The sequence below is a fragment of the Eleutherodactylus coqui genome, chromosome 1, assembly GCF_035609145.1.
Source record: "Eleutherodactylus coqui strain aEleCoq1 chromosome 1, aEleCoq1.hap1, whole genome shotgun sequence".
Classification (NCBI taxonomy): Eukaryota; Metazoa; Chordata; class Amphibia; order Anura; family Eleutherodactylidae; genus Eleutherodactylus; species Eleutherodactylus coqui.
Genome location: NC_089837.1, coordinates 536,362,294 through 536,375,218, shown reverse-complemented (window position 1 = coordinate 536,375,218; position 12,925 = coordinate 536,362,294). Strand labels below are relative to the sequence as shown.

Below are 12,925 nucleotides of genomic sequence, written 5' to 3'. Positions count from 1 at the left end.
TCCCTGTGTAGTGCATCTACTATTCTGACAACCCCATGTAATCCATGCTTTAGCCAGTGCTTCCCCTGTGTAGCTCCGCCATGCGGTGCTCACGGTCTGCACCCTCCCGCCTCGGCCAGGACCCTGAGCTCCCCTCCCTTCCCAGATAAAATGTCTCTTGCCAAATCTAAACCAGGTGTTTGCTGAAGAGATGTATGGAGAGAGCATCCACAGGAGACTGCAGGCCAGGAAGTATGTGACCCCTCTGATCACGCTCAGTTTAGGCCAGCGGTGGTCTGCAGATTGAAACTCACACTCTACAAACTCTTTAGCCGATAAATTATTACCGAAATCACCCAGCCTCTAGAACATTCCGGGACCGGAAAATGGAACAACGAGCCCAACTGTAGGGGCAGTGTGTGTGGTAGTCCTGTAGTCCCCTCTGTCACCTGTAGGGGCAGTGTGTGTGGTAGTCCTGTAGTCCCCTCTGTCACCTGTAGGGGCAGTGGATGTGGTAGTTCTGTAGTCCCCTCTATCACCTGTAGGGGCAGTGTATATGGTAGTTCTGTAGTCCCCTCTGTCACCTGTAGGGGCAGTGTGTGTGGTAGTCCTGTAGTCCCCTCTGTCACCTGTAGGGGCAGTGTGTGTGGTAGTTCTGTAGTCCCCTCTATCACCTGTAGGGGCAGTGTATATGGTAGTTATGTAGTCCCCTTTGTCACCTGTAGGGGCAGTGTGTGTGGTAGTCCTGTAGTCCCCTCTGTCACCTGTAGGGGCAGTGTGTGTGGTAGTCCTGTAGTCCCGTCTGTCACCTGTAGGGGCAGTGTGTGTGGTAGTCATGTAGTCCTCTCTGTCACCTGTAGGGGCAGTGTGTGTGGTAGTCATGTAGTCCCCTCTGTCACCTGTAGGGGCAGTGTGTGTGTGGTCATGTAGTCCCTTCTATTACCTGTAGGGGCAGTGTATGTGGTAGTTATGTAGCCCCTCTGTCACCTATAGGGGTAGTGTGTGTGGTAGTCATGTAGTCCCCTCTATCACCTGTAGGGGAAGTGTATATGGGAGTTCTGTAGTCCCCTTTGTCACATGTAGGGGCAGAATATGTGGTCTTCCTGTAGTCCCCTCTGTCACCTGTAGGGGCAGTGTGTATGGTAATCCTGTAGTCCAGTGTGTAAAGTGGTCATAGTGGTCATGCAGTATTTTGTATCACCTATAGGGGCAGTGTGTATAGTGGTCATGCAGTACCGTGTATGACCTGTAGGGGCAGTGTATGTGGTAGTCCTGTAGTCCGGTGTGTATAATGGTCATGCAGTACCCTGTCACACCTGTAGGGGCAGTGTGTGTGGTAGTCATATAGTCCTCTGTATCACCTGTAGTCCTGTGTGTATAGTGGTCATGCAGTACCCTGTATCACCTGTAGGGGCAGTGTATGTCGTCGTCCTGTAGTCCAGTGGGTATAATGGTCATGCCTTACCCTGTATCACCTGTAGGGGGCAGTGTATGTGGTAGTTTTGTAGTCCCCTTTGTCACCTGTAGGGGCAGTGTGTATGGTAGTCCTGTAGTCCCCTCTGTCACCTGTAGGGGCAGTGTATGTGGTAGTCCTGTAGTCCCCTCTGTGACCTGGGTATAATTGTCATGCCTTACCCTGTTTCACCTGTAGGGGCAGTGTGTGTGGCAGTCCTGTAGTCCCCTCTGTGACCTGTAGGAGCATTGTATGTGGTAGTCCTGTGTGTATAGTGGTCATGCAGTACCCTGTATCACCTGTAGGGGCAGTGTATGTGGTAGTCCTGTAGTCCGGTGTGTATAATGGTCATGCAGTACCCTGTCACACCTGTAGGGGCAGTGTGTGTGGTAGTCATATAGTCCTCTGCATCACCTGTAGTCCTGTGTGTATAGTGGCCATGCAGTACCCTGTATCACCTGTAGGGGCAGTGTGTGTGGTAGTCCTGTAGTCCCCTCTGTCACCTGTAGGGGCTTTGTATGTGGTAGTCCTGTAGTCCAGTGTGTATAGTGGTCATGCAGTACCCTGTATCACCTGTAGGGGCAGTGTATGTGGTCGTCCTGTAGTCCAGTGGGTATAATGGTCATGCCTTACCCTGTATCATCTGTTGGGGCACTGTATGTGGTAGTCCTGTAGTCCAGTGTGTATAGTGGTCATGCAGTACCCTGTATCACCTGTAGGGGCAGTGTATGTGGTAGTCCTGTAGTCCAGTGGGTATAATGGTCATGCCTTACCCTGTATCACCTGTTGGGGCACTGTATGTGGTAGTCCTGTAGTCCCCTCTGTCACCTGTAGGGCAGTATATGTGGTAGTTCTGTAGTCCCCTCTTTCTCCTGTTGGGGCAGTGTGTGTGGTAGTCCTGTAGTCCCCTCTGTCACTTGTAGGGGCAGTGTATTTGGTAGTCCTGTAGTCCAGTGTGTATAGTGGTCATGCAGTACCCTGTATCACCTGTAGGGGCAGTGTGTTTGGTCCCCACATTTCGGGGACCCGGATCACATCGCCAGGATCCCTGTGACCGTGAGATGCATACAGAAGATTGCTGTAGATTTGGACCCTTATAAATCCCATGACAGTAGGGGGTCGGTGGAATGTATGATGTTCGGTTCTCACCTTCAGGAAGCAGCTGCCCCATGCGGTGCCCTCGCTCAGGGTGGCATTGTATATTGCATTGGCAAAGACGGGTTCATTATCATTAACATCCAGGAGTTGGACCCTTACAACAGCAGTGGCTGTCAGTGGTGGCATGCCGCCATCTAATGCCAGCACCGTCATCTGTGGCTGTGGGTCTTTCTCGTAATCCAGTGGGGCAGCTGTAGTGATGACTCCGGTTTCTGGGTTGATCTGGAACCACGGAGTGTCTAGAAGGCGATATCTGACCTCTCCGTTGTCTCCTTGGTCCTTATCCCGGGCCGTCACTTGAAGGAGGAAGCTCCCAGGATGAACGGCTTCTGGTACGCTGTGACTGTATTCTTGACGGTCAAAGACTGGCGGGTTATCGTTAACATCAGTCACCTCAAGAACAAAGGAGGACTCTGCCCTTAATGGAGGGGTTCCTGAATCGGTGGCGAGAACCCGTAGGCGGTAAGAGTCTCGCTCTTCGCGGTCTAGTAACTTGTCCACACAAATGAGGTAGATGATGCTATCTTTAGTGGTCAATGCAAACTTTCCCTCCCCACCCTCCAGAGTCACATCCACATCAGGATGCTCCCCGTAGTCAGGGTCAGATACAGAGATCCGCGCTACATATTGCCCAGGAGTGGCCCCCTCGGACACTCTGGGGGCTCCGTCCTCACTCAGAAAGATGATAGTCATGCTGGGCTGGTTGTCGTTGGAGTCCCGGACCTGGATAGATATAAACGCTGTTCCGACCTCCGGCTGAGCCGCTCCATCCCTCGCTTGCACAACCAGTTCATGAGCTTTCCGAGTCTCGTAATCCAACGGTTTGCTAAGCTGGATTAGTCCGGAATGTGGGTTGATAGTAAAGAAACCCTCTGGGTCACTCTGCCGACGGTTGATCTCATAAGTGATCTCCCCATTTTGACCAAGATCAGCATCCGTGGCATAGACCTGAAGGACGCTAGATCCTGGCAGTAGACTTTCTGAAATCAGTGCCTGATAGCGGCTCTGATTGAATGTGGGAGCGTGGTCGTTAATGTCCAGGACTGATATATCCAACTTCATCCGCGAGCTCCGACTCGGAGAGCCGCCATCATAAGCCTCCAGAGTTAGAGAATACGAAGAACAGTTCTCTCGGTCTATATCCGCATTTACTACCAACTTTACGGACAGTATGCCGCTGGACATTTGGCGGGTTTCTAGTCGGAATGCTTGCATGGGATCTCCATTTTTAATATGATAACCTTGAGTGCCCAATGCCCCACTGTCCAAATCCACAGCGGGCTCTAGCGGGTAGCTAGTACCCCAGGGTGTGTGCTCTGGAATGCCGATTTCTAAACGACTTTTAGGAAATGTGGGGGTGTGGTCATTGATGTCATCCACATGAATATCCACTTCCACGGTAACACCTTCTGGGGTGACTGCTATAAAGTTATAATGGTTCCGTTGCTCCCGGTCGAGAATTCGAGCGGTTTTAATGATCCCGGTGTGCTCATCTATCTCTAAATCACTGGTCACACCGCTACCTTCTTGTGCCGAAATAAAAAACATGTGCCCTGTGGAGTCAGGTGGAAGACCAGCACTGATGTCACCAATAATGGTTCCAGCGGGTTGTTCTTCATCAATGTGGAGCTCCAGTGTCCCCGGAGAGGAAGAGGACAGGGAACAAGCCAACAAGAGCAACAGGTAGGCCCCGAGCGGCAGCATTCTTCCTGCACCCACGTCAAGGCCAACGGTTACAGTTGTTCATTCTGCGGAGAGAAGAATTAACAATGAGGTGGAGAAATCACACAAAGCTACAAAATGGTCCTCCAGGATGACACCCTGCTGGCATCGCCACCTATGGGTTGATGGAGTGTGGCTCCCTGTGTCTACCTTGCTTTAGTTGAGGTGGACCCTATACATTGTGGATCTTTGCCAAGATAACTGGGTGAGGCTGACCCTACGGTTCCTTCATGGGTCCTTCTCTTAGTCGCTGCATTCCTCCAACTCCAGAGGATGGCACAGTCTTCACTATATTGGGTTTGCAGCTGCTTTTTCTAGATGTGTAAGGAAAAGACATTTCTATTTTCTGTCCTCGTCCTGATAGAATTACTGCCTCTAATCTAGTAACCCATACTCTCAGCACTTCACATCTGCCATTATTAACTCTTCCACCCCAACAGTGGCCTCTGAAGATGGTAATACCCGGCACCAGAACCCTGCCTCCACGTGGCTAGCTGGTGTTTTACTTGCAGTTCATTCTGCCCTTGCTGTATTGCAGATGGCTTCTCCATGACCCTACGTCTTCACCTGGTCAGCTTCTGCTTCTACACAGCAGCTAATGTAGATGAGCAGAACTGCAACCTAAGCCTGCGATGAGACAGGAGGTGGCCTTCAGACTGCCTCCAACACCAAGGGACAATCCAGCTATTCTGCTTCTTTTCCTCACTCCTTTGCTCTGCTCCGACCTTATACTCCGGTCCAGAAGCTCCTTATAATCTCATGGCACCAGTCAAGTATGGAATAACAGGATCCATGGACCATCAATGGGAAGTTAAGATCTACAGAACACCATGTGCTACTGGAACTATGATCTAGAGAAAGCCATGTAGCATGTGAGCCGAGATCTAGAGTACCATAAATCATATGCATTAGGAGCTATCATCTAGAGAATTCCTAGAGCCAAGTACAATAGCATTTTCTGGGAGCTATTAGACAGGTACCGTGGGAGCTATGATCTAGAGAGCACCAAGAATCGTGTATTATGGGAGCTATGATCTTCTAGAGTGCCATGAGCCAGGTACTTCGGGAGTTATGATCTAGAGAGCACCAAGAATAGTGTCCCCCACAGTAACCGCAGAAATAGTAGTGTCCCCTATATCAGCCCAAGTAGTAATAGTGACCCCCACAGTGGCCTATGTAGTAATAGTGACCCCCAAATGGGCCCTCAGTAGTAATAGTGTCCCCTATATCAGCCTCAGTAGTAATAGTGTCCCCTATATCAGCCTCAGTAGTAATAGTGACCTCCACAGTGGCCCCACTAGTAATAGTGCCACCAGTAGTAATAGTGTCATCCACAGTGTCATCAGTAGTAATAGTGACGCCCACAGATGCCCCAGTAAGAAAAATGACCCCCACAGTGTGCTCAGTAGTAATAATGACCCCCCCCACAGTGGCCCCAGTAGTAATAGTGACCCCCACAGTGTGCTCAGTAGTAATAATGGTCCCACACAGTTGCCCCAGTAGTAATAGTGACCTCCAGAGTGTCCAAAGTAGTAATAGTGACCCACAGTGGCCCCAATAGTAAGAGTGACCCCCACAGTGGCCCAGTAGTAAATGTATCCCCTATATCAGCCCCAGTAGGAATAGTGTACCCTATATCAGCCTGGACTCTGTAGTAATAGTGTCCCCTATAGTGGCCTAAGTAGTAATAATGACTCACAGTAGCCTCAGTAATAATAGTGTCCCCCACAGAAGCCTTAGTAGTAATAGTTACTCCTACTGTGGCCTCAGTAGTTATAGTGTCCCCCAGAGTGGACTCAGTAGTAATAGAGACCGCCACAGTGGCCGCAGTAGTAACAGTCACACCCACAGTGGACTCAGTAGTAATAGTGACCCCACAGTAGCCCTCAGTAGTAATAGTGTCCCCCACAGTGCCTCTAGTAGTAATAGTGTACCCTATATCAGACCCAGTAGTAATAGTGACCCCCACAGTGGCCTCAACAGTAATAGTGACCTCCAAAGTGGCTTCAGTAGTAATAGTGACCTCCACTGTGGTCTCATTAGTAATAGTGTCCCCCAACAATGGAATAAGTAGTTATAGTGACACCCACAGTGGCCTCAGTAGTAACAGCATCCCTCATAGTGGTCCCAGTAGTAACAGTGATCTCCATAGTAGCCCTAATAGTAACAGTGACCCCCACAGTGGCCCCGCTGAGACCGATCTACTCACTCTTCAACTGGTCTTCAGAGAGATGCTGCTTTGCTCAGTGCTGCTGCGGGTGGAAGTGTATTGCACCCGGATGCCTTCTCCCTTTTTCTCTCCTGTGCCAGCAAAGAGGAGAGGTCAGGGAAGGAGGATCTCGGGTGCACACACTGTCGTAAGGGAGTGCATCCCGCAGCAGCCCCAGTGAGTGTTTACCAGCGGGGAGAACCGCAGCACACTGGCTGGTAATGACCTTCATGGTGAACCAACGTCCGGAAAGCAAATGGCTGTCCCGCTTGGGACCCTGGGGAAAGTGAGACACAAGGTTTCAAAGCGATACTGTACCGCCTAAATTGGGATGTCTGGTCACCCTAACGTGTGATCTACAGAGCTTTACAAACCATGTAGTATGGGAGCTATGAATCATCTAGAGAGCACCAATTGCCATATGCCATAGAAGCTCTGATCTAGAGAATTCCTAGAGCCAAATACAGTACTAGGAGCCATGAGTTTATGATCTAGAGATCCATTTACCAGATGCCAAGAGCTCTGATCTAGAGGGCACTACCAGCCATTTACCAGATGCTGAGAGCTCTGATCTAGAGGAGACCACCATCCATTTACCAGATGCCGAGAGCTCTGATCTAGAGGACACCACCATCCATTTACCAGATGCCGAGAGCTCTGATCTAGAGGGCACCACCAGCCATTTACCAAATGCCGAGAGCTCTGATCTAGAGGGCACCACCAGCCATTTACCAGATGCTGAGAGCTCTGATCTAGAGGGCGCCACTAGCCATTTACCAGATGCCGAGAGCTTTGATCTAGAGGGCATCACCAGCCATTTATCAGATGCCAAGAGCTCTGATCTAGAGGGCACCACCAGCCATTTACCAGATGCCAAGAGCTCTGATCTAGAGGGCACTACCAGCCATTTACCAGATGCTGAGAGCTCTGATCTAGAGGAGACCACCATCCATTTACCAGATGCCGAGAGCTCTGATCTAGAGGACACCACCATCCATTTACCAGATGCCGAGAGCTCTGATCTAGAGGGCACCACGAGCCATTTACCAAATGCCGAGAGCTCTGATCTAGAGGGCACCACCAGCCATTTACCAAATGCCGAGAGCTCTGATCTAGAGGGCACCACCAGCCATTTACCAGATGCTGAGAGCTCTGATCTAGAGGGCGCCACTAGCCATTTACCAGATGCCGAGAGCTTTGATCTAGAGGGCATCACCAGACATTTATCAGATGCCAAGAGCTCTGATCTAGAGGGCACCACCAGCCATTTACCAGATGTCAAGAGCTCTGATCTAGGGGACACCATCATCCATTTACCAGATGCCGAGAGCTCTGATATAGAAGGCACCACCAGCCACAAACCATCTACAATTATCTCTGATATATAGAGTAGCACAAGCACTGTGCCAGATACAGAGAATTACAGAGTGCAAGGATCCACGTGAAATCTACTGCCACCATTTTTTGGTGGCTCAGATCTAAAGGGAGCATAAGGATCCACATACCTTCCATTGAGAGCTTAGAGCAAGACATTACCAGGGTCCATCCAGCATCTACTAGGAATTATCAGATGCAGATTACCACGATCCATTGGCCTTCTACCGAGAAGCTTCAGGTATACAAAAGAACTCAAGGATCCATGTACCATCTACTCTATATCCATCAGTATATATTGACTCTACTCTGGGTTCTCTGGCATGAATCACCAGAATCTGTACTTCATTTATCAGGAGGTGTCCGGAACACATTACCAGGATCCATGGACCATATACTGAGAACCATCAGGGTTAGATTACAAGGATCCATGGACCATCTACTGGGAACCATCAGAAGTAGATTACCTGGATTCATGAACCATATATTGAGAGATGTCAGAAGATTAAGGTGATTCATGGGCCATCTACTGCGATTATCAGGTACAGATTACTGGGATCCATGGGCCATGCACTGGGATCTATCAAGTACAGATTACCAGGATCCATGTGCTATCTACTGGGATCTATCAATTGGAGATTAGCAGGATCCATGGATCATCTACTAGGATTTCTCAGGTGCAGGTTATCAGGATTGATGGACCATCTACTGTGAACCATCAGATGCAAATTAACAGGATCCATGGACCATCTACTGGGAACCATCCAGTGTAGATTACCAGGATCCATGGACCATCTACTGGGAACCATCAGGAATAGATTACTAGGACCTATGGACCATATGTTCCTGTATATATATATAGGGTTGTCAGTCTTTATTTATAGATTCTCAGAGAAGACAAGATTTGAGATTATGGGACAATGAGTCCTTATTGTACGTAGTCCCTGCCTTGCTTGTCCTCACCATTTCTCCATGTTGTCTGGTGCACAGATTCCCCCATCTGCAGGTCATCCTACCAGGCCCTGTGGGGGCAGTGGGGTCGTTGCATACATCAGGTGCCCTCGTGCAGATGTAGTGTGAGGAGTCAGCCTGGTTCATTGCCCCAGCTGGACCGCCCTGTGGCCCCGTCCGGACGTCCCTTGTGTGTGTGGTTATGGGGATGTTTATGTGGATGACTCCCCAGTGACCGCGTCTAGTGAGGGGTCACTTACTGGCTGCAAGAACGTCTGCAGAGGAGTGTGTCTGGGGATCTCATATCCCCGAGTCATCCACCCGGATGGGACCCAACGGCGGCTGCCTGCGATGTACTGAAACGGTTAATGGCGGTATTAGAGTGTCAGCTCCGTGGGGCGGAGAGATCTCTAATGTACTGAAATGGTTAATGGCAGTATTAGAGTGTCAGCTTCGTGGGGCGGAGGGACCGTCTCCCCATGATGTAACGCAGCGGTTAATGGTGGTATTAGAGTGTCAGCTCCGTGGGGCGGAGAGATCTCTAATGTACTGAAATGGTTAATGGCGGTATTAGAGTGTCAGCTTCGTGGGGCGGAGGGACCGTCTCCCCATGATGTAACGCAGCGGTTAACGGCGGTGTCAGACCCTGAGGTCACGCAGACACGTATTGTACTCACCATTAGAGTGTCAGCTCAGGTGACCGCTGTCTTGGCCGCTTGTCAGTCGCACCTGGTGTTGATCCTGTCTCCATCCCAGGAGACCTCCGTCTGCCTCTCTCTCGTCTTAGGCCAGCGGTCGCTCCTCTGGCCTTCAGCACAGCGGCGAGGATGTCTCTTCCCTGGCAGTCTCAGCGCTTTGTTCTGGTGGCTGGGATGTCTCTTTCATCCCCTTTGTGCGGATATTCAGGGCGGTCCCTCTGCGCAGCGTTTGCTATTGTTCTGTGTCAGATGGATGTCTCTTTTGTGAGTGCGGTCTAGGTGAGCGCTCTGGCCAGATGTGGTGAGCAGGATCCAGCCGGGAGTCCTCAGGATGCTGAGGGGGTCTCGGTGCGCTCCCTGCACTCTCTTTCTGTCTGTCTGTCTCTCTGGCTGGGACAATGGATTGAGACAGCTGTGGATGTGAGGGAGAGCGCAGCCAGCGGAGGGCTCAGAGGGACTGAGAGCCTGGACTGAAACATGACTCTACCTCCTCCTCCTCCTCCTCCTCCTCCTCCTCGGCCCCCTCACCTCCTCCTCACCAGAGCCCCTGCTGCCCCCTCCAGCACCCCTCCTCACCGGCTAATTTATGCTGAATTCCAGGACCAGAAGAGCTCACAACATGGAAACTGGGGGGAGACGCTGCGCCGAGAGCACACGTCTGTGCGAGGCCGGGGTGTGTGCGCCGTGCTACAGCCCCCCGCGCAACACACAGCGCAACGCACCGCAACACACAGCGCAACACACCGCAACACACAGCGCAACGCAACACACCGCGCAACACACAGCGCAACACACCGCAACACACAGCGCAACACACCGCAACACACCGCGCAACACACCGCAACACACAGCGCAACACACCGCAACACACCGCGCAACACACCGCAACACACCGCGCAACACACCGCAACACACCGCACAACGCAAATACACCGCAACACACTGGGGGGAGACGCTGCGCCGAGAGCACACGTCTGTGCGAGGCCGGGGTGTGTGCGCCGTGCTACAGCCCCCCGCGCAACACACAGCGCAACACACCGCAACACACAGCGCAACACACCGCAACACACAGCGCAACGCAACACACCGCGCAACACACCGCAACACACACACAGCGCAACACAACACACACCGCAACACAACACACCGCGCAACGCAAATACACCGCAACACACCGCAACACAACACACCGCGCAACACACACCGCAACACACTGGGGGGGGGAGACGCTGCGCCGAGAGCACACGTCTGTGCGAGGCCGGGGTGTGTGCGCCGTGCTACAGCCCCCCGCGCAACACACAGCGCAACGCACCGCAACACACAGCGCAACGCACATACACCGCAACACACCGCAACACAACACACAGCGCAACGCACATACAGCGCAACACACCGCAACACACAGCGCAACGCACCGCAACACACAGCGCAACACACCGACCAACACCCTGCAACACACTGGGGGGGAGACGCTGCGCCGAGAGCACACGTCTGTGCGAGGCCGGGGTGTGTGCGCCGTGCTACAGCCCCCCGCGCAACACACAGCGCAACGCACCGCAACACACAGCGCAACGCAACACACCGCGCAACACACAGCGCAACGCACATACACCGCAACACACCGACCAACACCCCGCAACACACTGGGGGGAGACGCTGCGCCGAGAGCACACGTCTGTGCGAGGCCGGGGTGTGTGCGCCATGCTACAGCCCCCCGCGCAACACACAGCGCAACGCACCGCAACACACAGCGCAACGCAACACACCGCGCAACACACAGCGCAACGCACATACACCGCAACACACCGACCAACACCCCGCAACACACTGGGGGGGAGACGCTGCGCCGAGAGCACACGTCTGTGCGAGGCCGGGGTGTGTGCGCCGTGCTACAGCCCCCCGCGCAACACACAGCGCAACGCACCGCAACACACAGCGCAACGCAACACACCGCGCAACACACAGCGCAACGCACATACACCGCAACACACCGACCAACACCCCGCAACACACTGGGGGGAGACGCTGCGCCGAGAGCACACGTCTGTGCGAGGCCGGGGTGTGTGCGCCATGCTACAGCCCCCCGCGCAACACACAGCGCAACACACCGCAACACACAGCGCAACACACCGCAACACACACACAGCGCAACGCACATACACCGCAACACACTGGGGGGGAGACGCTGCGCCGAGTGCACACGTCTGTGCGAGGCCGGGGTGTGTGCGCCGTGCTACAGCCCCCCGCGCAACACACAGCGCAACGCACCGCAACACAACACACCGCGCAACGCAAATACACCGCAACACACACCGCAACACACAGCGCAACACACATACACCCCAACACAACACACCGCGCAACACACCGCAACACAACACACCGCGCAACACACTGGGGGGGGGGAGACGCTGCGCCGAGTGCTCACGTCTGTGCGAGGCCGGGGTGTGTGCGCCGTGCTACAGCCCCCCGCGCAACACACAGCGCAACGCACCGCAACACACACCGCAACACACAGCGCAACACACATACACCCCAACACACCGCGCAACGCAAATACACCGCAACACACTGGGGGAGAGACGCTGCGCTGAGTGCACACATCTGTGCGAGGCCGGGGTGTGTGCGCCGTGCTACAGCCCCCCGCGCAACACACAGCGCAACACACCGCACAACACACCGCACAACGCACATACACGGCAACACACCGCACAACGCACATACACCGCAACACACTGGGGGGAGACGCTGCGCCGAGAGCACACGTCTGTGCGAGGCCGGGGTGTGTGCGCCGTGCTACAGCCCCCCGCGCAACACACAGCGCACCACACCGCAACACACAGCGCAACACACCGCAACACACCGCGCAACACACACCGCAACACACCGCGCAACACACACCGCAACACACAGCGCAACACACCGCAACACACACACAGCGCAACACAACACACACCGCAACACAACACACCGCGCAACGCAAATACACCGCAACACACCGCAACACAACACACCGCGCAACACACACCGCAACACACTGGGGGGGGGAGACGCTGCGCCGAGAGCACACGTCTGTGCGAGGCCGGGGTGTGTGCGCCGTGCTACAGCCCCCCGCGCAACACACAGCGCAACACACCGCAACACACAGCGCAACGCACATACACCGCAACACACAGCGCAACACACCGCAACACACTGGGGGGGAGACGCTGCGCCGAGTGCACACGTCTGTGCGAGGCCGGGGTGTGTGCGCCGTGCTACAGCCCCCCGCGCAACACACAGCGCACCACACCGCAACACACAGCGCAACACACCGCAACACACCGCGCAACACACACCGCAACACACCGCGCAACACACACCGCAACACACAGCGCAACA

At 53.5% G+C, this 12,925-nt stretch overlaps 1 protein-coding gene across 1 annotated transcript in view; it reads right to left on the bottom strand.

Annotated features, from left to right (window-relative positions):
* DCHS1 (dachsous cadherin-related 1) overlaps window positions 1-10,000 on the bottom strand; it is a 99,365-nt gene extending 89,365 nt beyond the window's left edge. Inside the window, exons 1-2 of the mRNA XM_066588563.1 lie at window positions 9,524-10,000; window positions 2,582-4,338 (exon numbers count right to left, since the gene is read on the bottom strand). Coding sequence (XP_066444660.1) covers window positions 2,582-4,294 — 1,713 coding nt within the window. The 5' untranslated portion in view covers window positions 4,295-4,338; window positions 9,524-10,000. The remainder of the gene's footprint in view (window positions 1-2,581; window positions 4,339-9,523) is intronic.
* Window positions 10,001-12,925: the final 2,925 nt, after the last annotated feature.